This window comes from Quercus suber, unplaced genomic scaffold (genome assembly GCF_002906115.3).
Source record: "Quercus suber isolate HL8 unplaced genomic scaffold, Cork oak 2.0 scaffold_594, whole genome shotgun sequence".
Classification (NCBI taxonomy): Eukaryota; Viridiplantae; Streptophyta; class Magnoliopsida; order Fagales; family Fagaceae; genus Quercus; species Quercus suber.
In genome coordinates this window covers 380,390-407,537 of record NW_027070039.1, presented here as the reverse complement: position 1 = coordinate 407,537, position 27,148 = coordinate 380,390, and the positions used below count along the sequence as shown (strand labels likewise).

At 34.8% G+C, this 27,148-nt stretch overlaps 1 protein-coding gene and 1 long non-coding RNA gene across 5 annotated transcripts; both read right to left on the bottom strand.

The window, feature by feature from the left end:
* Positions 1-1,428: 1,428 nt before the first annotated feature.
* Positions 1,429-27,136, bottom strand: LOC136063914 (uncharacterized). 3 transcript variants are annotated; one of them, XR_010625564.1, is made up of 3 exons: positions 27,109-27,136; positions 3,471-3,748; positions 1,429-2,743 (listed from the first exon to the last, which is right to left on the bottom strand). It is a non-coding gene; the product is annotated as an uncharacterized LOC136063914 (long non-coding RNA). The 3 variants fall into 3 exon arrangements; XR_010625563.1 differs by lacking the exon at positions 27,109-27,136 and having other exon boundaries at positions 3,471-3,549; positions 3,626-4,354; XR_010625562.1 differs by lacking the exon at positions 27,109-27,136 and having other exon boundaries at positions 3,471-4,358.
* On the bottom strand, positions 4,366-7,875 carry LOC112033265 (disease resistance protein RUN1). 2 transcript variants are annotated; one of them, XM_065764945.1, is made up of 4 exons: positions 7,640-7,875; positions 6,160-6,283; positions 4,782-5,865; positions 4,366-4,656 (listed from the first exon to the last, which is right to left on the bottom strand). In XM_065764945.1, exons 2-4 carry the CDS (start codon positions 6,216-6,218, stop codon positions 4,372-4,374), a joined length of 1,428 nt encoding a protein of 475 aa, XP_065621017.1. In that variant the 5' UTR covers positions 6,219-6,283; positions 7,640-7,875; the 3' UTR covers positions 4,366-4,371. The 2 variants fall into 2 exon arrangements, with proteins under 2 accessions (XP_065621017.1, XP_065621016.1); XM_065764944.1 differs by having other exon boundaries at positions 6,160-6,699; positions 7,640-7,837.
* Positions 27,137-27,148: the final 12 nt, after the last annotated feature.

Here is a 27,148-nt window from a genome sequence, read left to right as displayed (position 1 = left end):
CTAGTAAATTATAAATAAATTTAATGATACTTAATTTTTTTCATAATTACTTATGTGACTTGTTATGGTTGATGTGTAATAAAAGTAGTATTAATGTTAGGTTAAAGTGAACTCCAATCACAACTTACCATTTTATCAAGTTATGACCAAAGTCAATAACTTTTATCTCTACTCTCTAACATTACTCATAAATTAATTATTTTTAAGTAATGACAAATTTCAAAAACTTTTGTCTCTAACATTACTTATAAATTAATTATTTATTGGTAGATGGAGTTTGGCCACAATAACATAAAACTGTTATAATATAATCATGGAAATTGCAGTGAGTATTTTATTCAAGAAGCTTAATGAGGTTAGGAAAAGATGATTCATTCAAATAACTAATGAAATTTTGATTGGGAATTTAGAACTTTAGCAAATAGGCCTCCATAATAGTATTTAAGCCAAGAAAAAAAAAGGGGGGAAAAAAGGAGTGAGGAGATACAACTAAAACTAAATAAACAATACTAACAAACTAGTTAACAAATAACAAATTCTAGCTTTTTACGAAAGACACAAATGAAAAAAAATACAAAAGAAAGAAATATATATTGTGATTTGCCCTATAAATAAATATTAAAATAAATAAATAAATAAAACAGAGAATTCACACAAAACATTGCATAAGAGATGAGAGAGGAACTTGAGGAGGTGAATTGGCTTGAACGATTGGTCGTATAAAAAATACTATCCGTGTGCTCAGTTTGAGAAAGAGAAAAAAATAGAGAGACAATAATTGAAGAGGAAAAGTATTATAATTTTATGTTGGAGAGTTAAGGAAAGTTATAGGAAGTTTCATTATTGGAATTGCCTTTACTTGTGGGATCAGATAATTAATCTTTGTTTCATTTTCTCTTACCTACTCCACTCCTGAAAAAAATCGAAGTTATTGACTTTTTTTAGTTCATGTCTTTGTTAATACAAGTATATGCCCTTTTGCCAATGTTGGGTGGTTCCTGGTTGTTTCTAAATAGATTATATTTTTTGTGTTTTTTTTTTTTTTTTGATAGTTTGTATTTATTAATGATTTTAGATGTAACCATTTTTTAAAATGAATAATAATAAATGAAGATTGAAAATGTAATCTTAAAAACTATAGTGTGAACCCCATCTTCAAAATTCATGACTCTGCGAATGGATATGCGTCATGAGGTATATGAGGGATTCGATAAGTTCACTAAAGACTTTTAAATTCTCTAAGCACTAATGAGATTTCTCAATACATTACCAAGTGTTGTGAATTCTCTACAACTGTTTGTGTTCCTTGGCTGAATGATCATGTTATGCAGCATAGCAATAATTCACTACTACACGCTTGAAAAGACTAGATGGTTTTGCCCTAGATCCTTCTAAATTGGAACAAATTATGCAATTTTCATCATTCCATTAACAAACAAGAGAAGCTATTCTAAACTTTATTTATCTTCTTATTATTACCATTCTAACCCATCTGAGCAAAGTTTTTCTATTGGAAATTTATATAACGTGACTCAAAAGACGCATATCTTGTTGATGCACAACAAAAAAATGTATACAATTGTCCCCCAGCTAGAGCCATTAAATGGTCAAGTCTTTTTTTTTTTTTTTTTTTTTTGAGAAACCAGACAAGAAGCCTGGGCTTTTATTGAATAAGAACAAGGACTAAATGAACATCAAATAACAAGGAGGAGGCAATATCCTTAGGTGGATCGTTGAGCCACACCTGGGTACCCCGACTGCCTTAGCTTTTTTCGCTAAAGCATCAACACAGTTACAAGAACGATGGCTGAATCCCTTCAAAACTTACTCTCTGCAGACCAATCTCAGCAGCAAATTCGACAGCTTTTCAACACGCTAAGGCTTCCATATCAGCAACGGTATGAGACAGCGGCACAGAGATAGACAACGCGCCAACAAATTCACCACTCCAGTCTCTAACAACTACTCCAATTCCAGCCGAATTTGTAGCTCTGAATATTGCAGCATCAAAGTTGACTTTGTGCTGGTTTAGCTCCGGAGGCCACCATTGTTGCAGGATGGGGGAGCGAGCCACCACCGGGTCCAGTTCTTGAGTAGCCAGGAAATCTTGCAGCAAGTTACCCGCCAATGAGATGATATGAGCCGAAGGGTGCACCGGTCGGCCAAAATGGATAGCGTTTCTCCGATTCCACAAGAACCAAGCTGATATAGCAAACACCTCCTTTCTGTAATCTTCCTGAACCTGCAAAAACCGAGAGAGTAAGTCACAAAAATTCAGGTGTTGGGGGTGCTCGATTGGTGGAAGCATTGGACTGAGCTCCAAGTACTCTCAACATCCTTGCAAGACCAGATGGCATGCAACGGGTCTTCTGGGCAGAGTTGGCAAAGTTCACACTTATCAGAGGACGTAATGTGCCGGCGAAAGAGGTTGCTCATAGTTGGCAGAGCGTCATTACAAGCTCGCCAAATAAAATGTTTAATCTTGTTAGGAACCCGTAGCCTCCAAACTCCCTTCCAAAAATGTTTTTGAGTATCCATATTCGAGCTTCCTGCATGACTGACAGCATCATCGGATACAAGAAGCTTATAGGCGCTGCTTGTGATGAACAAACCCGATGGGAGTAAGCCCAAGCAACTTTATCTGGAGGGAAGCGACGACTCAACTTTATCTGGATACACTTGCCTTGGTACTTTCCTGCAGTCACTCTGATCTGCCTGATGTGCAATAGAGGCTTATGCATACCTGCAAAACAAAGCATTATCACTTCTTAAGCACACTCTTTTGCACCCTTAACCATCAATCTATACAAATTTGGATCATCCATCCATTGAGCTAACCACTGCTTCAAAGAGCAAGGAGAAATTAACTTAGTTCTGAGGCTCAAATCTAATCCAAACAAGATAGCATGAGCACTTAAGGGATAAAAGATCCAAGTTTTCTCTTCCTCATTGCATTAAACACACTGTCACTCACCATGTTTTGTTTCACTATTTTGATTTGATGAGTAAGTCCTCATACGTTCCACACACAAATTATTAACTTCAAAGGAAGCTTCAATCCCCACAAAAATGTCTCCTATAACCTAAGTTCCCCTACGTTCAATGGTAGCTTATTTTGACCTTATATCATTGAGACCATATCAGCTTATCAATAGCTCCTTACCTTGAGATAGGGGTGACTAAAATTTGACCAGACACCTCAGGAGAGTATCACTCCCTAACTTGGTGCTGTTTCCAAGTCGGCAGTGTCAAGATAACTTTGAATTCCTATTAACAGATGCAGGTTGTTTTGAATGACAAAAAATATAAGATTTTCAAAAAATGAATGACAATGATTATGAAAGCTTTACATGTTTCCACTATGATTATGATACATCCTTCTAAATAATAAACCCAATGGAATTAATATGAGAAAACTTTAATTCTAGATGTAATACAGCAATGATAGCAAGTAAAACAGGAGGGCTTACCAATCTAGGCACTAAGCAGGCTACCTTCTACAACTTTCAACCTTGTCAACACAGTTGTTTGCCTTCTCGAGTCTGATTACTGTAAAGATGAATATGTCTCAGATGATATGCTTAGTAATATATAATCAAGTTTGTTGTATGGTCAGGTTCTCTACCGTCTATTGCTGTCCTTTAATTTAAATTCTAGTCAAGTCTCTTTGCTGGGTATAATCTAATTAAGGTATGATTCTGAGATAGGACTTTTGGTTTGTTTCAGCTCTGCCTGGTCTGGTAATGATCTGAAATGGGTATGGACAACCTTAAGCCAAGAATTTGATTCAGAGTGAAAGTTTTAGAAAGGTGGAAAAACTTTCAAGTACATTAAGGGGCAAAAGCACAAAAATCTTATGGTAAAAACTTACATAATTAAGACTTTTAAACTGCAAATTTTACATAATTCATGTCGTAGCAACCGTGTTCTTTTAAACTCAATCAAGGTCTCATCAACACTTCTACACAAGCAATACATAGGTTATAGGACAATGATGTGAACGATGATTTCCTTACATTCCAGAACAAAAGCTGCACATAGCTGATTCATCATGGCATGTCTAACAATCGAGCAATATATAGGCATTCAAAACCTGTTGTGGTGACAGATAAATCAAAATTAAATGCTTTTAGCATAAAGGATTGTCTCCAGTGAGAGCTTTTTATTTAGATGTTTATCACACACCTGTTTACATATAGGTACAAAAGCTTAGCTTCCTAATTATGATAGCTTAAGCAAATTACTAAAACCGCTACTGTGTAGATATAGATCCTTTTCAGTTGACCCACGAATCAACTGAGTTGAACCACGAATCACATTAGCATCCTACTTTTTTTTTTTTTTTTTTTTTTTTTTTTNCTACAAGGATTCTTAAATTACCTTTGCTCCTTTCCAAAGTTGTTCAATGTGGCAACAACACATGTAAAGTTCAACAAGATCATTTGATTGGAAATTTAATGGCAAAGATTTTGAAGGGTATCCCCCCCACTCAAGAAATCTTAAGCCAATAGGAAGATGTTTGGGTTCATGGAGAAGTTGAACATTATCAATTGTGAGCAATTTAAGATGATGCATCTTTAAGAAAGATTCAGGATTCCAATATGCCTCTTTTGATTCAGGCAACTTTAGGACTATGCCTTGAATTGCTTCTGTTCCCTAATAATCATGAACAAAAGGGATTAGTTAATTGCAAAATGTCTGATTACCAAAACTACTCTAAGTTGAACTTTTTTGAATAATATTATAGGGTATATGTTCAAGTTTTCTAAATAACCTCTTACCGTATTTTTTGTTAGTACACTATTAATGTCTTCGAATGACCACAAAATACTACGCTTTCCAGGCTCTTCAGGGCACTCTTCATGAACTATTTTCCTGCCCATGTCTTGTACTAAATCATGCATCCACACTCCAACTTCATTCATTTTTATGAGAGATTTCTCAACTAGAACCACTAATCCAATAGCAGGGTAAAGGTCAAGATAATCTAGTTTCCTCACTACACTATTTTTGTTCTCATGATTAAAGAAACATGCAATATACAAAAATATTTTTTTCTCTGTTTCATGTAGTCCATCATAACTTATTTTAAGTGCTTCGAAAATTGCACGATCTGGAAATTTTTTAACCCTAAATAATATACTTTTCCATTGATTGATGTATCTATTGAACAAAGTGGAACCCAAAATCTCAATAGCTAAAGGAAGGCCTTTAGTATATTGTACGACATCTTTGGATAGCTGTAGATAATCTTCGGGAGGGTGGTCTTTTTTAAAAGCTTTCAAACTCAAAAGATGAAGAGCTTCATCATCGCTCAATGTTTTAGTCACGCATATTTCATCTACTTCATGTGTATGTAGTAAATGCTTATCTCTTGTTGTTATGATAACTCTACTACCAGAACCAAACCAATTATGCTCCCCAACTAACTTTTCCAACTGGTCTAATTGGCTAACATCATCAAGAACGAGAAGAATTCTTTTATGACGTAATCTATTTTTGATCACAAAAACTCCCTCATCGACATCTTGTATACTTTCGTTTAATATTTTTCTAATAAGTTGTTGTTGCAATGGAAGTAAACCTTCTTTTTCACAAACCTCCCTAACATTATGGAGAAAGCAACAACCATCAAACTCCCTCGAAACCATATGAAAAACAACTCTAGCAAGAGTTGTTTTACCTATTCCCCCCATCCCCCAAACCCCTATTATGCGAACATCATTAGACCCTATAGCCAAACATGATTCCAATTCCTTCACTTGAGATTCTATTCCTACAAGGTCTTTAGTATCTTCAAGGAATGCATAATTCAATTTATGCCATAACTCTCCCACAATATCTTGGATAAGTTGTGCCTCAGACCTGCAATGATGGGAGAATGATATCTAGTTAGTACCACCCTTAAATAGTACCAAAAAAGAAAGTAGACATCCAATGTTCTATTATGTTGGCTAAACCAAAAAAATGTAAATAACTTTGTGCAAGAAAAATTTGAAAGAAATACAAAATGTAAATTAATTAGATCAAGTCAAAATAAAAATGAAGTGTGAACATCTATGTTGCTTTACTCAAAGTTCAAAACAAGGCTTAAGATAAGAAGAGTACTTATTTGAAGTTTGAACATTTAGAAGCAAGTAATATGTCAAATTGGATTACCTATCCAGTAGGTGCCACCCTTTGAGATTTGCCACTTCTTCTAAAGCAGCTTTCCACATTTGCACTTTCTCTATGTCGTCCTTGAAACGTTCTTCATGTTTAGAAAAGGCTTGGGCAAAGGTGCCTGTTTGTTTTCGTACATCAGATGGGTCCACATCATAAAAAATTGGCAAAACAGTCGTGGTCTTCTCTTTTAGGCATCCAACTATCTTTGTAAGTTCATCCAAGCACCATGTTGATGACGCAAAGTTTCTTGAGAGAATGACAATTGCAAATCTTGATTCTTTTATTGCTTTCAAGAGTTCCGGTGAAATTGATTTTCCTATCTCAAGATTTTCCTCATCCCTAAAGGTAACTATGCCCCTTTGTTTCAAAGCAACATATAGATGGTCCGTAAAATTAGAACGAGTGTCCTCACCTCTAAAACTAAGAAAGACATCATATTTCCACCAAGGTGTTGAAGATGAAAATGATGACGAAGAGGAGGTCTTCTGAGAGCTAATAGAAGACATTGGAAATATGTTGACGGCAAGTATTGAACTACAATAAAGATTAAAAAAAAAAGGTAGTTTTCAATTAAACTTTGAAAGAAAAATTAAAAGAAAAAAAAAAAAAAGATTTGATATGGATCTTTCATTTTAAGGAGGGAGTGAAAGGATAGAATAAAAGAGATGAATGTGTATGAAAGGTTAAAACTTACTGATTTGAGAAATGAATTTGCAGTAGTGATTGTAAAGCTCAAAAATATCTTAGAAACAACACGATTCAATTCCTATTATATAATTGCTTTTTTAATAAATGAATGATCATTATTTTTTCTTTTATTTGTGAGTATGTGAAAGAGAGACGAAAGGCATTAATAAAACTAAGGCCACAACAATCTTTCAACTGCACCCAATTAACAAGTTGCTAATTACCTTGCACCATATAATTTTGTTTAAAAAAATAATAATAAGAAAAAAAAAAAAAAAAAAAACTAGTGTCAGTGATCCTAGCCTTGTTGGGCATTCTCATCCTCTATCCTCTGTTTTCAGTGAAGTCAAAATTTTTTTGTTTGTTCATTTTTTAAACAAATTTGATAACTTACGTTATTATGATTATTATTTATGCAGAAATTTATTTAACAAACATTAAATCATTAAAATTCTCAAAAAAAAAAAAAAAAAATCATTACAAAAGCAAAACCCGGGAAAAAAAAGTCATAACCCAGGAAAAAAAATCTATTTAACTAACATTAAATCATTGCAGAAATTTATTTGTAATTTAACAATCACTGTTGGTATAAGAGGAGAAATTCAGATACTATTAAACAAAATGTCAAAACCCAAGAAAAAAAAAATCTGTATGTTCCTCCCATTTCCCTCTGCATTCTCATCATCCAAAAGAGAAATCGAAACATATAACTAAATATAAAAGGAATGAAAGAAAGAAATAAAACAGAGAATTCACACAAAACATTGCGTAAGAGAAGAGAAAGGACCTTGAGGATGCGAGTAGGCTTGAACGATTTGGTGGTAGAAAAAACTTTTTGTGTGCTCAGTTTGAGAAAGAATAAAAATAGAGACAATAATTGAAGAGAAACACTATTATTGTTAAAGTTGGAGAGTTAAGGAAAGTTGTATGAACCATGAAGTTTCGTCATTGGAATTGCTTTGACTCGTGGGACCGGATAATTCATCTTTGTTTGATTTTAGTTTATTGGCTTTTTTTTTAGTTGGAAGATTCCTCTCCATTATGTTCCATAGTCTACAGAGCAAACGAAAAGGGGAGGAAAAAAAGAGAGAGTACCTTGCCCAGTGTAATGATGAAATAGGGCACACCATGTGAGTCATCCACCATTATTCAGCTCACTTTTCTTGACTTCTGTACATCTCACTTTTACCGTTCAACTATGCTTTTAAAAAGCTGGTGGCACTTGGAAATGCCTTTAGTAGCCAAATTTATTTTGTTTTATTTACTTGATAGCCACATTTTTTGTTAAGTTCTAAATGTTTAGAATAATTGGCAAATTGTGAACACAAACTTGTCTAGATGTAGATCTTAGAGTATATAGGTTTTATTAGATAATGCTCAAGGTGATTCAAGTCAAGATTCAAGAACATACAAGCTGCAGGAAGAAGACTTCATATTCTGCCTGGTTCGATCAATCGAAGAACAGGCTCGATCGATCGAAAATTGTATCTGCAGAATTTTAAGTCGGCCCAAACAGTAGCTTAAGCCCATTAAGGATTAGGGTTTCAGATCTACTTCTCCCACTATATAAAGGAAACCCTAAGCCACGTTTTTGGAGAGCTTTTGAGGGAGAGAGAGAGAGATTAGAGTGCCTCTTGTGCCTCATTTTATTTTTAGGGTTTTGTACCCAAACCTCTCTAAGCCTTTGTTGCTCATATTGCTGTTTTGTGTAAATCTCTTATGAGATCTTTGAGGAGCTTTCCTTTACACAAAACTTAGGGTTTTCAAGGTGGAGATATTATCAAAACCTTGATGATCATTTAGTTGCAGATTCAAAAACTTAAAGATTATCAAGCGGGAGTGCTTGTACTTGATTGAAGAATTCAAGAAAGAAGGAGTCCGTGGATTCGGAGCTTGCACGTGGTCGTGTCAGTAAGTTCTACTGGTGGGTAGCATTAGGAAGTCAAGCGAGGAACTTGTAGTTCTTCTGTATGAACTTCGATTCTTTCGCATAGTGGATTCAGGTTTACCTTGAGGATAGCTAGGTCAAATCCTCCCCAGGTTTTTACCGTGTGGTTTCCTGGGTGATCATATCATTGTGTCTTTTACTATTCCGCTGCTTTATTATTTTGATATGATTATTTGATTGCTTTAACCTAGAATGCATAATTTAACTAAGTAACAACTTGGCTAATTAATCTAGGCTAACCAATCTAGTTGTTTTAAGGGGTCTAAAACCGTTCATTTTTCCTCTTAGGTTCGGCATGTTATAGGCTTGGCATTTCCATGGGATCTTTGAGAAAATATCCAGTTACTGTAGTTCCTAATCATCCACGAAATCATTCATCAGACCCATAAGTGCCCGTTTGTTTGGGCGTTTTGAGCCCAAAAGTTGGCTTTTTTAAAAAGCCAGCCTAAGTTCAGCGTTTGGTGAGTACAAAACGCAACTTTTGTCAAAAAGTTGCGTTTTATATTTCTGAAGAAACGCGCGTTTGAGTTATGGGAGAGCTTCGGTCCATTTTACAATATCTTATTCATCAGATGTTTTATTCTTCAATTTCATACATTATAATAATATTTACGACACATTATATTAATATATTAACTCTTCTCATCATCTACAACAACAACAACGGCACAGCCATCACTGCCACAATGGCCACCAACAACAACAACACTGACAACCACCACCGACACAAACCCACATCCAACAACTCCACCTTAAAAAAAAAAAAAAAAAAACCACAAAAAAAAAAAACCACAAAAAAAAAAATCCACAACAACCCAAAAAATAACCACCATAACCACCAAATTACCGCCACAACCATAGTACCACTGCCATAACTAACCCAAACCCACCAATTTCACAAACCTCAAAACCCATCCCAAATCAAACAAACCCAACCTCTAATCCCTCTAGATAAACATGAACCTCACAACCTAACGACAACAACAAAAAAAGCCACCACCACTACCCATGAAAATCAACCAATAGCCACAACAATGAAACCCACGGTAACCAAAATTAAAAAATAAAAAAAAAACAAAAAAAAAAACCCACAACCAGAGAAAGGCAGAGTGAAAGGCGGACAAAGAGGAGAGGGAAGAGGGGGAGATCAACAGTGGCCTCGAGGTGAGATCGGCCGTGACTGGCAGAAGGTGAGACTGTGAGTGAGATCAGCGAGATCGAGCATGGCTGAGCGAGATCAATGGTGGCTGACGATATTGACAGCGGTTGGGCGAGTTGGACCATGGGCGAGATCAACGGCGGCGGCTTCAAAGGGTGAGAAAGATTGAGAGGAATCGGTGAAAGGAACAGGGATAAGAGAGATTGGGAATCGGTGAGAGAGAAGAGAAAAGAATAAAGTGAAAAGAGAGGAGAGAGAAAAGAGAATAAAAAAAATACTAAACTTATACAATTTTTTGTCTGTACGCCTCATATTTGAGAGTGTACTGTTGACTCATGCCAAATATTTTGGCATATGAGACATCTCATGATGGTTTTTTTTTTGGTGTTTGGTGTGCCAATGCCAAATATTTGACATTTGGCACACTTGATGGGAATGCTCTAAGCTATGCTTGTCTAGGCCCAAATGTGACTATCCCAAACACAGTTGAGACCCAATTGTATAAGAAATTTGGCCCAATGACCTTGTAAGAGCATTCTCATAAGCTCTCTCATAAAAAAAATGTCATTTTAACATACCAAAAATCTACTTTATCATTTTAGCACATCATTTTATAATATCCTATTTATCAAATGTTTTATCCTTCAATTCTATACATTAAAATAATACTTACTACACATTAAAATAATATATTAAATACTTCCCATCATCATCATCATCAACAACAACAATGGTACAACCACCATTGCCGCAATAACAGCCACCAACAACCACTGCCACAACAACACCGATAGCCACCACCAGCGCAAACCCACATCCACCAACGCCACCTCACCAAAAAAAAAAAAAAATACCACAACCAAAGAGATCGGCACAAACCCACATCCACCAAATCAAACAAACCCACATCCCAAATCCACCAAATCAATTATAAAATTAATTACAATTTACACTAAAATCATAAATTGAATCGGACATACACTGAGACATTTTTTTTTTCTCTCCTCCTTCAGTGTTTGTTACCTTTCAAGAGCGACAATCAGATTAGGACAACCGCCTTTGTCGCTGTCGTTGATGGAAGTTTTCACTTCTGGCCACCGTGTCCTTCACATTGGAGTTCCTCTTCGTTGCAAAGTGGGTCAGTGATCAGTGGCGAGCCTGGGTGGTCTCTGTCTCTCGGCGTATGAGATTATAGATCAGTGAGGAGAGAGCGAAAAAAGGGGAAAAAAAACCGGTGAAGGAGATTTTATAAATCAGTGATGGTGGAATTAGTGAGATGGTAGAGAGGAAATCGGTGGTGGCTCATGATTCATGAATGGGAAGAGAATAGAGCAAAAGGGAAGAAGGGAGAAGAAAAGAGTATGGGAGAGTGGAGATGAAGAAGCAAAATATGAGTGGCTGAACATGAAGATGATGATATATTTTAATCAGGATGAGAGAGAAAGATGAATAAAAAAATAGTAAACGCATATAGCATTCTCATCCGTACCATGACAAAGATGAGAGCGTACTGTAGCATGTCTCAAAATTTTAGCACATTTAGCACACCTCATGATGCTCTGTTTTTGGTGTTTGGTGTGTCAAATGCCAAATATTTGGCATTTGGCACACCTAATGAGAACACCTGATGAGAATGCTCTAAGTGAACATTTTAAATAGAAAAAGGACACGTAAGGCCCTTCTAACATTTAATTAAAGTTAGGCCCATGGGACAACAATATACATCGATCTCTCTCTAACAAAAAGATATACCATGCATCTCATGGATGTATTGCCCATTTCACATTGGGGTGGGGCAATACATGCACCTAATACATGGTCTAATACCACCTCCTCTTCAACCCTTAACTACATGGTAAAAAACAAAAATAAGACTTTGTTTAACCACTAAACCATATAATTACAATATAATTATCCTAAATCTATTGGTATTTCATAGGAAAAAATTGCTAAAACCATAACAAATTATACTAGTTTTGCTACAACTCACCACATATCATTACAATATAATTATCCTAAATTCATAGGTATTCCATAGGAAAAATATACTAGAACCACAACTTTTTGCCATGTGGCAAGTTGGGCTGGAAGTTGTGTAATCTGTTGCGATAAGTGGACATAAATAAATAGAAATCTTAACCATAAAATTGATAAAATGAAGAGGATTCTATTACGAGACGCATTAGAATTCAGTGGACTTGAATAAATTTTTTCCTCTAGAAAAACATGAATAAAAAATTAGCTCAGAATCCACTAAGTTAAAACTATGGTTTACTCTTTTTTTTTTTTTTTTTTTTCATCTAATCTTTTGACTTTCTTCATAAGGGGTTTAGGTTCAAATTCCAAAACAACCTCATGAATAAAATCCTCTACATTTCATTAAGTGGCTCATTAACTAATTATTAATACAATTTGATAATATTTATAAAATATTTTTATCTATTTTGCTTAAAATTTCAATTAATTCGAGGATATACTACTAATAGTGCTTAGTTTACTCAACTCAATTGCCAAGGGACAGTATTTTCAACAGAAACCTTCAAATCTTTCTTCCCTCATTATAACTATTGAAATTATATATATATTTTTTTTAAAAAAAATGTTTACTCAAATGGACACTTATAAAAACACCACTAATCTAAAATCTCAAAAAAAAAAAAAAAAAAAAAAACACCAATCTACTATTAATTGTCACATAAACCACCAAATCCACCGTCAAATATTCAAAATGACACATATACCCATTCTATTAGTCTAAAATTACCACCAAAAAAAAGAAAAATAGTACGAAGTAGCTCTATTTCCATGCTTTCATTTCCTATTGTCCAATGCTAAAATCTCTCTCAGAGCTCAAAGAGATCACTTGATCCCTTAATTTTCAATCGACACTCATAAAAATTATAGGTATTAATATTTTATTCATTTTTCATTTTTTTATTTTTTGAATAAAAATTTTGGTAGAATTTAGGCTTTTTTTTTTTCATTACATTTGGTGACTTAGAAAACCAAGGAAAATTAAATAATTGAAAAGGAAAAATAAAGTGTTTAATTTTAAATCTTGTGCCTTTAGTTTATTTTTTCATTGTTCTTTGAAAGAATGAGAAACTAAGAGTTAATCATGATCGTGTTAATAGGTGTTGTATTGGCGATTAAACGGTGCGTTTTAGTTGAATTTGTTGCATAGATATTGGAAGTAGTGTGTTTGTACGTGCAAATTGGAGTTGCATTAGGATGTGTTTGGTAGCCAAGAATAGCAATGAAAAGTGAATAATATAAAGGAAAAGAATTGATTTGAGGAGTTTGATTGTTTTCTCTGTTTGCTGATTTGGTTTTGTGATTTCAGTTGTGCTTGGCTTTTGTTTTTGTGATTTGATTCCATTCTTGAGCTTATTTTCTGTAATATGAATATTTGTTTCTTTGTTCAGGTTTTTTAACTTTTATTGGTTTCCTTACTCTCTGTTTGGTAGCCGAGAAAATTGAGGAAAAGAGAAGGAAAGTAAAAGAATTGAATTGAGAAAAGAACCTTACTATTTGACTTGTTTGGTTTTGTGATGCAAGTAGAATGAAAAGGATAGAAATGGGAATATAATCTTGTTGGCTTCATTATTATTGGTTTGGTTGTTGAGAAAGTTGAGGAAAATAGAAGAAAAGTCAAAGAATTGAATTGAATCTTAGTTTGATTGTTTGGCTTTGTGTGTATGTTAAATGAAAAGGAGAATAAATTTATATATTGGTTAGCTAAATGATTAGAATAGGCTCACTAATCACTATTGTGAATTTTCATTTGGATTGCAATGGGGTTGCCCATATTTATAAGTATTTTAGTTTTTTTTTTTTTTTAAATCCATGCTCATTGGTCTTAAAAATTGGTTGATCCTCAAGGAGAAAACTTGTATTGAAAATCCTTTAGCATAAGTTTTGTAGCTAAAAATATGGAGGAATATATATAATGTAGAAATTTGAATCTTCAAATCTTATTTTAGCTGTTTTTGTTTCTTGAGAACTGAAAAATAACTAAATACTTAAATTAAGTGCTTAATGTGGCATCACCATAACCTCACATGAAAATGGACGGTTCACTTGTTCAGCAATTGATTGAAGCTTTTCTTAAATTTTTTTCTTACTTTTCTGTTGAAGATTCTTTTTTAGATGAACAAAAGGCAGTTGAAGACATTATTACTGATTTTAGATGCAACCGTTCTTACAAAATTAGTAATAAACTAATAATAACTGAAGATTGAAATGGAATATAAAATTCAATGGGAACCCCATCTTCAAAATTCATGATTTTGCAAATAGATTTGCATCATGAACTATATGAGGGTTTCAGTAAGTTCATTAATGACTTTTTCCCCCTCTAAGCACCAATGAGATTTCTCAATACATTTAGTAAAACATTTAAAATTGAAAATCTATCACAAAGCACGATGTCATGTTCTAGAATTTATTAGGATGATGCTTTTTTCTTTTTTTCTTTTTTCAAAAATATTCCTTGAAGTAACATATAGATGAAAGATGAATTAATTACACCTTAAATGGATCACAATTCTATTACATATTAGCCTATATTCTTAAAGGGGTTCATTCTCATTAATAGGATCAATTACAAATATTTGTAATAAAAAATTTATATTTAAGGCTATGTAGCATCTTAAATTTTAAGGTAAAATATATTTTACACTCTCAAAGTCTAGGGTCACTTTTAAATTGATTCATTAGTTTTAAAAACTTATAATTTACACCATTTACCATTACAATGATATCAATGTGTCAATTTCATCATAGTCCGTCACATTTTTGTGGTAAACCCACCTAGAACAATATTTTTTTATATTTTCCTATTCAAAGTGATATCTTATCTTTTTTTGAGTGTATTGAAGACAAGATTCAAATGAATGTTGATAAAAATGGCAAATTGATATCAAATCAATACTTGATTGTGTAAATTATAAATTTATTTAATATACTTGGTGTATTACACCTTCTTCTCATATAAAAGATGGAATCCATATAAAGACTCACATTTATATAAGAAAGAGGTGTAATATTCCAGATTTGGGGAATAATTTCTCATGCAAATTGCATACTTTATAAGTAATCAACCGCCAAAGGCCTTATAGCTGAATTGGCACCTCCCCATACACAAAGTGCTTGGGGGTTTAGGGGAGAAAGGGTTAGCAGCAGGTTGTAATTATCTTTAAAAAAAAAAAAATTAATCAACCAATTTCAAGAAAATCTTAAATTAGGTTGTGTGAATGGCATTTTAGCATATCTTTTAAGATCGACATGTGCCCTTACCACATGAATTGGCGTATTTATGACCTATATGCCAATCACAATAAAATCATTTGAAATCTTGAATCTTGTTGATCAAACATTGCTTTGCATATCCATGTTTGTAAATATAATGGGTGCATACTAGGCATCTTTAATTTTAGCCATTTGAATTTGATGGGGTTTAATAAAAAAAATTATCAAGTAAGTCATCGACATAATTACCATGAATTAAAATCATGCTTTTCAATTTAAGAACCAAACCCTTGGTTTTTAGAATTTGTGATTATATATAAGTATAGTCCGAATTGGTTTTCAAAAGACCCTTAAAACTTTAGATCTTAAACTCATACATTCTCTCCTCCCTAACATATATATGCTAAATACGCGGATGATGTTATAATTTCAACACCTGGTCCTATGGCTGCATAAAATAGGTCACACCATGTGAGTCATCCACCATTATTGTGCTCACTTTTCTTGACTTTTGTAAATCATATTTTACTGTTCAACTATGCTTTTAAATGGCTAGTGGTGTAAAGGCAGGTGACATAACATCTGATAAGGCTAAGGCATGTGACAAGGCAGAAGGCAAATGACCTGCAGTAGAGTAGATTTAGAGACTAAACTGTATGTAGCTTATGCTTAAATGTAATGATGAAGTCAGTTATGGTTGTAAGTCCACGTGTAAGCAGCTGATGAGTCATGCTACAATTAGTTACAGTGATCCCAAACTTTACGGAATAAGTTGGGTATATGTACTAGATTAAATGAAGGAATGAAATCAAGAAACTCAGATTTTAGTTCATAAATTTTTTTATCTCTTCTTTGCTTTCTTCTCTGCTCTTTACTCTGTTTCTTCATATTGCTTTTCATGGTATCAGAGCCACCATTAATGGCTTCTGCTCCGAGCTCCAATTCTGCAACAACTCCTTCTACTTCCAGTACAACAACTACTTCTACAAACTCCTTAGTGAATCCATCGTTGCTACTCTTATCTAGTATGGCGAGTATGATGACGATGAAGCTGGATTTCACCAATTATATGGTCTGGAAACACCAAATCGTTGTGATTCTTGAAGCTTATGCTATGATAGGTTTCGTTGATGGTTCAAGTGTAGCACCTAATCCTTTCTTGAAGGATAGTTTTGGAAGCTTTACCAGTGAGCCAAACCCTGAGTATCTCAGTTGGAAGAATCGAGAACAAGCCTTATTCATATTCATCAACTCCACTTTGTCTCCATCGGTTTTAGCCATTACAGTGGGTCAGAGATCTGCCAAGGGAGTCTGGAATGTTCTTGAGAAATGGTTTGCTTCTGTTTCTCGATCTCATGTTTTAAGTTTGAGGAACGAATTGTTGAGTATTAAGAAAGGTTCTAAGAGTATTGATAGTTTCTTTCAAAGAATCAAAGAAGTTAGGGATAGATTAAGTTCTGTTGCTGTTGTTATTGATGAAGAAGAACTTATACAGCTAGTTCTTAAAGCTTTGCCTCAAGAATATGGTGCATTTTGTTCAGCAATAAAAACTAGAAATGATGTGTTTACTTTAGAAGAGTTAAATACTCTGTTAAATGCTAAAGAGAGAGCCATTAAAAAGAAATTTGAGGCTAGAAAGGCTAGAGATACTTCTATGGCTATGCTTCTTCAAAGTGGGTTTAATTAGAACAACAATAGAGGTAGAGGCAGGAATGGTAATTAGAGGGGTCATGGTAGAGGTTTCAATAACTTTGGTCCTAATTTTGGTTTTAATAATGGCCAAACATCTGGGAATCCCAATTTTGGATTCAATCATGGTCAATCTTCTGGGATTGCCAATGTTACTCCTTAATTTCCTGGTTCTCAATCACATTCTCAGTTCAAGAATGGTGGACCTAGTTCTGGTTTTCATCAGGTTCAAGGTCAATCTTAGAATTCTAGACCTACCTGTCAAATTTGTGGTAAAAATGGACACACAGCCTTAGACTGCTATCATCGTATGAACTTTGCCTATCAAGGTAGGCATGCTCCAACTAAACTAGCCTCTATGGCAGCTAGTTCTATGACAGCTTCAGCAACTGCTAATTCTGCTTGGCTCATTGATACTGGATGCTCAGACCATGTGACTCCAGATTTATCTCAGCTTTCCTTACATTCTCAGGTCACTTCAGGGAATGAGTCTGTTATTGTTGGCAATGGGCAAGAATTGCCTGTGACTTATATTGGAAATGGTAAGCTTCTTACACCTTTTCATCAATTTTGTTTAGACAATATTCTTAGAGTCCCTGCTTTGGCTTCAAATTTGTTGTCTGTTCATAAACTTTGCTTACAAAACAATGCTTATTGCCATTTTGATGCCACTCAGTTCTTAATTGTGGGCTTACCTACGGGGAAGGTTCTCTATCAAGGCCAGAGTAAGAATGATGTCTATCCAATCCCTCTTTCCTCTCAACTATCTGCTGTTCCCACCCTTCTTCATCCTTTGCATTTCAATCATCTGTAAATAGTGCTGTCTCTCCATAAGCTTTGCTATGGCATCAAAGACTTAGACACCCTTGCTCTAAGCTTCTTCAATCTGCCTTGTCTTCTTTCAATAATACTATCAAAATTTCTGTTAATGATGACATTTGTTCACAATGTACATATTGTATAACTGCTAAGATGCACAAGTTTCCTTTTCCAAAACATGTTATGTCAAGTACTTTTCCTTTACAATTGGTTCACAGTGATGTTTGGGGCCCTGCTCCTGTGAATTTTGTGCTTGGCTATAGATTTTATGTCATTTTTATTGATGATTTTACTCGATTTACCTGGTTATTTTTGCTTAAGCACAAATTTGAAGTGTTTACTATTTTTCTGCATTTCAAAGCTCTTGTAGAAAATCAGTTTGGGTCTACCATCAAGACTCTTAGGATTGATGGTGGGGGTGAGTACACTAGTAATCATTTCAAGTGTTTTTGTCTAGAAAATGGTATCCAACATTAGTTTTCATGTCCATATTCCCCTCAACAAAATGGGGTAGTTGAAAGAAAACACAAACAAATTGTTGAGAGTGGTTTGTCTATGCTTCACCAATCTAAGCTTCCTTCTTCTTTTTGGTGTTATGCATTTAGTACTACTACTTTTCTAGTTAATAGACTTCCTTCATCTGTTCTTGGTTTCAAATCACCTTGGGAAAAACTATTCCATACTGCTCCTTCTTTGCAGGGTTTAAAAACCTTTGGCTGTGCTTGTTTTCCCTTTCTTAAACCTTATAATGACAACAAGCTTCAACCAAAGTCTACTTAATGTATTTTCCTAGGATATCCTCCTTTATCCAAGGGTTACATTTGTTATGACCCTCAGTCACAGAAAGTGTATATCACTTCACATGTCATCTTTCATGAATCAGTCTTCCCTACTCTTCCTGCACCTTTATCTGTTCCTCCCTCATCTGCTCTTGTGCCTAACTCTAGTATTGTTCCATCACAATCTGCCTTTTCTGAGTCCCATAATTCTGTCATTCAGTCTGATTCTTCTTCTTCCCATAATACTCATCCAATGCTTACCAGATCCAAACATGGCATATTCAAGCCCAAAGCCTTTGCCATTGTAAGGGATTATTTTCAGGTAGAACCACCAAGTTTTAATGTTGCTTCTCAGTTTCCTCATTGCCTTAAAGCTATGGATTCTGAGTTCCATTCACTTCAGAAGCAACATACTTGGTCTTTAGTTCCCCTTCCACCTGGTAAGAATGTGGTTCATTGCAAATGGGTGTACAAGATTAAAAGAGGCAGTGATGGTGCTGTTGCTAGATACAAGGCACGTTTGGTTGCCAAGGGGGTTTTTGCAACAATATGGTTTAGATTATAGAGAGACATTTAGCCCTGTTGTCAAACCAACTACTGTGAGAATCATTTTAGCCTTGGCTGTGTAGAATCAGTGGTGTTTGAAGCAATTGGATGTGTCCAATGCTTTTCTTCATGGTATTTTGCAAGAGGAAGTGTTCATGTCTCAGCCCCTTGGCTATGTTGATGCTGCTCACCCTGATCATGTGTGTCTCCTTCATAAGGCCATTTATGGTCTAAAACAGGCACCACGGGCTTGGTTTGACAGCTTCACCTCTGAACTATTGCACATTGGTTTTAAGGCTTCTGATGCTGATTCTAACTTGTTTACCCTTCATCATGACTAATTTGTGGTTTATCTGCTGCTATATGTTGATGATATCATTATCACTGGGAATAGTCCTTCCTTTATTGCTCATAATGTTTCTAGACTTGGGAATGCTTTTGACTTGAAGGATCTTGGCCCTCTGAAGTACTTCCTTGGTCTTTAGATTGAGTACACTTCTCAAGGTCTTTTTGTGCACCAGTCTAAATATGCTTCCGAGTTGATTACCAAGATCAATATGTTGGATTGCAAACCTTGTCTCACTCCTTGTTCTCCCACTATGCATGTTAGCTCTCAAGTCAGCCCTTTACTTCCAGATCCTACTATCTATAGGAGTATGGTTGGGGCTTTGCAATACTTAACATTCACAAGACCTGATTTGTCTTATTCAGTTCAGCAAGTTTGCCAATTTATGAGTCAACCTACCCAACATCACTTAATGGCAGCCAAAAGGATCCTTAGATATCTCAAGGGTACCTTGCATCATGGAGTTCATTTTCAGCCTGGTCAATTAGCTCTGTCTGCACACTGTGATGCTGACTGGGCAGGTGATCCTCTTGATCATAGGTCCATTACTGGCATGGTGGTTTCTCTCGGGAATTCTCCAATTACTTGGTCTACCAAGAAGCAATTGACTGTGGCTAGGTCTTCAACAAAGGCTGAGTATAGAGCCTTGGCTTCTACAGCTGCTGAACTGTGTTGGATAAGGATGATTCTTAAGGATGTGGGGGTCTACTTATCTCTCCCTCCTATGCTTTGGTGTGATAATGTATCAGCTTTGGCTTTAGCTTCCAATCCTATTTTTCATGCTAGAACCAAGCACATTGAAGTCGATTATCATTTTATCAGGGAGAAGGTTCTTAATAGGGACTTGCAAATCAATTTTATTTCCACACATGATCAGTTAGCTGATATTTTTACTAAGGGTTTTTCTTCCCCTCAGTTTATGGATCTTGCATACAAACTGATGGGTCTTCCTCCCCTCAGTTTGAAGGGGGATGTAAAGACAGGTGACATAACATCTGATAAGGCTGAGGCATGTGACAAGGCAGAAGGCAAATGACTTGCAGTAAAGTAGATTTAGAGACTAAACTGTATGTAGCTTATGCTTAAATGTAATGATGAAGTCAGTTATGGTTGTAAGTCCACGTGTAAGCAGCTGATGAGTCATGCTACAGTTTGTTACAGTGATCCCAAACTTTACGGAATAAGTTGGGTATATGTACTGGATTAAGTGAAGGAATGAAATCAAGAAACTCAGATTTTAGTTCATAAATTTTTTTATCTCTTCTTTGCTTTCTTCTCTGCTCTTTACTCTGTTTCTTCATATTGCTTTTCAAGTGGCACTTGGAAATGCTTTAGAGACAAGTAAGAAGAGGATAATTGAAGGTCTGTCCCTATCTGCCTAGAAGCAAAATATTGAGTAACACATGTGAAATTATTTACTAGGTTTGGCATGTTAGGCTTGGCATTTCCATGGGATCTTTGAGAAAGTATCCAGACTCTCGGAGTTCCTAATTATCCACAAAATCATTAACCAGGCCCTAAATTGCATTATCTTTAAAATAATAAAAATAAACATAAATTTGCATTACTTACTCGGCTTGTCAAGGCCCAAATCACTATCCTAGACACCGCTGAGGCCCAATTGCACAAAAGTTTGGCCCAACAACCTTGTAAGTGAGCATTTTAAAAATTAAAAGGGACATGTAAGGCCCTTCTAACATTTAATTGAAGTTGGGCCCATAGGCCAACACCATACCTCTCTCTCTCTCTCTCTCTCAACTACATGCTAGAAGATAGAATTAATAACTTTTTTTTTATCCACTAACCATAACATTACAATGCAAATATCATAAATTGATAAGTACTTTGTAGGCGTTTTGTGCAAGTGTTTCAGGTTACAGATATATATATATATATATATTCACTTTTCATTACTATTCCATAGGGTAGATGCATATACCAAGGGGGAGAAGACATTGAGTTAATAAGAAAAACTTTGTTTTGTCTGTCATTTCTTTATAATTGTTTTGGTGTATGATCAAGTTACTCACATGTTTCACATCATGTTTACTTGATCGCAATTTACTTATTACATTATACTTGTCCTTTTATGAGTTACTTTACCTTGAAGGTCTAATGTGTTTTATGTAAGTGTTTCAGGTTACAGGTATATATATTCCAAGTGCATCACAGCTTCTCATCATTTTGAAGGGGAGAAACTTTAAGCACTTTTAGTTAATTTAAAATACTTTATAGTTTGTACTTGTTGCTTTTGTAAGATTTTAAGGTTTTTGTATCCATGCTTTGTAGCTTAAGTACTTGTTGTTAAATGTCATGAGTGTTAGACATGCAAATGATACTTTGCAATTGAGCTTATTAGCTTGCATGTCTGGATGTTCATTCCATGTGTGAATGAGCATTGTGATAACTTTTTATAGTGATTGTTCGTTTTTGGTCAAGCCTTGGTTTATTACTTATTTCCATTTTGCTTGATTTTATTGTACTTGCTCCATATGCATTACAAGTTTTTCTGTATACAATGATCATATTGTGTTGTTGTGTTTCGGGAGATACTTGTTCTTATGGTTCAAGAGCTTCTCAGATTCTAGAGTTAGGTGTGAGTGAGTTTTGTTCAACTGTTCCCAACTCACGCGTTTAGTCTATAGTTTGTTGTAGGGTTTTGTCACGGAATAGCCAAAAGGGGAGATTGTAAGGTTGAATTTAATCAACCATTGTGTTGGCTTTATTCCGTGCCAAATTTGCTTGTATTTAGCATTTAATAACCCTGTATTTAGGTGGGATTCATGTAAGGGTAGTGAGTGAGAAAGTGTGAAGAAATGCTCCAGATTGTGCAAAGATGCAGAGACTCGCAGCTGAGACTCGCGGGTGACTCGTGATTAGCAAGCCGCCAACTGTAGCACACGAGTGAAGCATGCAGAGAAGATAAACAGTCACGCCAGCTGAAGCACTATAGGACAAAAAGTCCAACCTGGCTGTTTTGTTAGCTTGCAGCTTGAACTCGCAACTCAGTCAAGTCGCGATGCCAAGCCGCCAGCCAGCTCTATTTTGAAAAACCTGACTCTTCACATTCCAGTCTCACCCCAATATAAATACCCCTTATACCCACGAAATGTAGAGAGTTTTCAGAGAGAATTTTGAGAGAGAAATTCTAGAGAAAAACAAGATTGATTTATCCACAATCTTTACATAGAGACTCTTTAAATTCCTCTACTCTCACCCTCTCCATTGTTACATCCTTGAAAGGTTCTTACCCAAATCCTTTTCTTACCATACTCACATTTATGAGAAGGCTATTTGGTGCATTGGGAAGCAGTTAGGAAGGGACCAATGGTTATTGGTTGATGCTATGGGCTATAGCGGAATCCGGTAAGCTAAAGAAGACAAAAGTTCGAAGCAACCTCGTTGGAGCAAGAAGCTTAGAGGGCTTAGGTACACTGGGTAGATTAGGCTTGGAGAGTCTTCTGCTGTTCATGTATCCCAACTTCAATCTTTAGTGGATTATTGACCGCTTGGAGGGTGGTAGAGAGGTTTTACGCCGAAGGCTTCAGTTTTCTCTTTGATAACACATCGTTGTATTTTCCTTGTGTTTGCATCTATCTTCCCTTAATCTTTGCCATTTAATTTTTGCTATGGATATGATTTTATTTGGTTTAAATTGGNAAGAGGAACGCTTGACTCACTAAAGCACCAAATTTTTCCCACAAACGATGCCAATTGTAAAGGCCTGGTTTAGGCTCCCCAGCCCAAAGATGGATGGACTCAGGCCAAAAAGCCCAAAATAATGAATTTGTAGAGAATGAGTTGGAAACCTAGGCTTCAATGAATCAGACAAACACCAAAATAGATTCGTATGACAAAAGAATGAAAATAAACAAGTTTATACTAAAGAAAATCGTCCTCGGCAAAGTTCGAGGAGAATGGTTCTTATATATTTCTCTTAGGTTGGATTACAAGATTAGTTCTTGATGCTACAGTCTTTTTTCTCTTAGTTTTTCAATCCCCTTTCCTCAGGGGTCTCTTACGTTATATATCCCGCTTAATTGATCTTGGCCCTCCATTTGTTAATTATCCAGGCTATTACTTGAGTGCTTGTCTCATTGGACACCTTCTCTGACCTTCTGTGAATTGGGATAGCCTAGGCAACACTGTTCAAGGGTTTCCTTCACATAAATACAACCAGAAAGTTAGCTGCAGAGCATTCAATGAGATGACAGCAGATTTTCCTTCAGATACCTATGAGCCTCCACCTCTCTTGTACGCTTGTAATACACATCCCTATCAGTAGAGTCTCTCGGAAACCTACTCTGATCGACAGGATATACCTTTGATCGGTGTTCTGTTCATTTGAGGAGGTACTCCTCCTTGGGTCACCTTCCAGCTTGTCTGCTTGCATCTTACTCATAGGATTCTGCGCTTGACACCCTCGCTATTGTTTATCCGTCTCGGAGCAACTAATGTCCTCCAAGGCCCAAGGCTCAATATACAAATTTGGGCCCTTATCCCTACACTAGGCATCTTTAATTTTAGCCATTCGAATTTGATGGGTTTAATAATAAAAAATTATCAAGTAAGTCATCGACATAATTACCATGAGTTAAAATCATGCTTTTCAATTTAAGAACCAAACCCTTGGTTTTTGAATTTGTGATCATATATAAGTACAGTCCGAATTGGTTTTCAAAAGACCCTTAAAACTTTAGATATTAAACTCATACATTCTCTCCTCCCTAACGTATATATGCTAAATACGTGGATGATATTTCACTTTATAATGCACAATGGTTTACTTCAAAAAAAAAAAAAAATCTTCACATGATTTAGGTAAAGAAATTCTTGAAACAAAAAAAAAAGAAAAAAAAAAAAAAAAGTCATGATAAGATAAGCAACACTTACATATGGTGCAGCTTTAATAGCCATCCTTATCCAATGTACCAATTAGCAACATGGGTCTTGGCTTTCTATATAGTCTACAAAGCAAAAGAAAAGAGGAGGAAAAAAAGAGTACTTTGCTCCAAGGTTTTCAGACCCGGACCGTTCATTGAACCGTAAAAGGGAGAGGTTCAAGGTTTTTGAGGTTGAACCGAGGTCGAACCGGGGTCGAACCGTGATGACGTCATAATTAATTTAATAATTAATTAAAGCCTAAATATAGGTATTAAATTTATAAAACTAATAAAATTGACTAATATATCTATATATGTGAGGGAAATTTAATGATTTTCAAGCATATATTTAATAATTAAATAAGAAAGTTAATAAAATAAAATAATAACCATGAAAACATTAAAATTTATGATTAATTTTTGAAGTAAAGTTGAATATCTTTGAAGGATTTTAATTATAATTTTTTTTATTCCTTGTAAGAGATGGATAATTTAATTAAGTAGAATAAAATTGTGTTAAGTTGTTTTTAAAAAAAAAAAAAAAAATTGTTAAAGGGTTGGACCGCACGGTTCTTGACCGGTTCGTACGGTCCAACCCCGGTTTTAGGGGTTCACGGCATTGCCACATATGCCCGGTTCTTTATGCTTAAAAAACCGGTTTTCATCACGGTTCACGGTTTTCACGGTCCGACCTCCCGGTCCGGTCCGGTTCTGAGAACTATGCTTTGCTCAGTGATTAGATGATATGATGTCATGATTTCAACACCTGGTCCTATTGCTGCATGAAATAGGTCAGTCATCCACCATTATTGTGCTCACTTTTCTTGACTTCTGTAATCCATATTTTACTGTTCAACTATGCTTTTAAATGGCTAGTGGCACTTGGAAATGCTTAAGAGATAAGTAAGAAGAGGATAATTGAAGGTCTGTCCCTATCTACTTAGAAGAAAATATTGAGTAACACGTGTGAAATTATTTACTAGCCAAATTTATTTATTTTATTTACTTGATAGCCACATTTTTCGTTTTAGGTTTGGCATGTTAGGCTTGGCATTTCCATGTGATCTTTGAGAAAAGATCCAGACTCTCGTAGTTCCTAATTATCCACAAAATTATTAACCAGACCCTAAATTGCATTATCTTTAAAATAATAAAAATAAACATAAAGAAACATAAATTTGCATTACTTACTAGGCTTGTCTAAGGCCCAAATCACTATCCCAGACATAGCTGGGGCCTAATTGCACAAGAAGTTTGGCCCAACAACCTTGTAAGTGAGCATTTTAAAAAGAACAAAATTTCTCTCCAAACTAGTTTACACTCAAAAAAGAAATATAAGAGAAGTTTGAAGAGTTTCTCTCCAAACTAGTTTGGAGAGAAACCCTACAAACTCATCATATATATTTATATTGAGTGTGAATTTTGAAAATCTAACCGTTAGATTACATGTTCTTATTACATCCTTAATGCTTACAAAATTTTAAGAAAATAAAAAATCAATTGCTATGTCATCAAATAAATGTTATAATTTCAAGTTTTTGTAATCGAAAGTTGTATATAAAAAATAAGTTAATTGATCAAATAGTAAATAATATCCAATTTGAACGAAATTTGATATGCATGTTAAGAACATAAGGAATATGAAATTCAACAGTTAGATTTTCAAAATTCACACTCAAAAAAGAAATATATGAGAAGTTTGAAGAGTTCCTCTTCAAACTAGTTTGCAGAGAAACTTTGTTCATAAAAAATTAGCTCTATTTCCATGCTTTCATTTCCTATTTCCAATGCTACCCTCTCTCTCTCTAAAAACCTAGATCTCTGAGAGCTCAAAGAGATCAACTTGATTCCTTAATTTTCAATCGCACACTCATACAAAAATTACGGGTATTATAAATCATTTAATTCATTCTTTTTATTTTTTTTTATTTTTTTATATTTTGTTAGAATTTAGTTTTTAAACGTTACGTTTGGTTACTCAGAAAACCGCTACTGATGCAAATATAGATCCTCTTCAGTTGACCTACAAATCAATTATGAAGAATGTAGATGATATTTGGATATATCAAGAACTAGTTGAATTATTTGTTCAATGAAGAAATTTTGCATATCCACGATAGTTACTCATAAAAGTAAGTTTTGCTCAAGCGCCAAATGTTTGAAATTTTGAACATTCACTAACTGCAATTTTATTCGAATAAAACTGCAGTTAGTGAATGTTCAAAATTCGGAAGTTTATAGCTTTATGAGAATCACGTTAACAATGTCCTCAAACATGCTAATACAAATCATTTTAATAAATTTTATGATTGTTATCCTACTTTAAAATAATAAAATTTCAGAGCAAAGCAAGGGAAAAAAATCACCTAAACTCTTTATAAAAAAAAAAAAAAGCATTTTCATTGGTTGAAGGTTACTAAACAAAAGTATAAAAGAGGAAGCTAGATGCTACATCTAGCTATGCTAATCATTGTGATTATGATATAATATGTAATGACAAGTTTTTTTTTTTTTGGGGGGAGCAGAATATGTAATGATAGTTGATTCAAAGGAAAGAAAAAAGAGACAATGCTTCATAACTTTAATTAAGAGAAAAAGTTGATTAAGAAAAAAGACAAGTTTAACAATCTTCAATGATACCCTTGTTGCAATGAGTGCCAATAACGAAGCTACTAGCAATATAATATTTAGAATTTAAATTAAATCAAACAAAAGTACAGGTATATTCCAAAAGATATTGTAGGAATCAACAAAACTGAGATTAATAAAAAAAGACAATGACTTACAAGTAATCAAGATAAAAAAAAATAGGAATTAATTTGGATTTATTGACTTACAGAGTATTTGAACCCATTTTTGAATTCATCTAAATTCCTG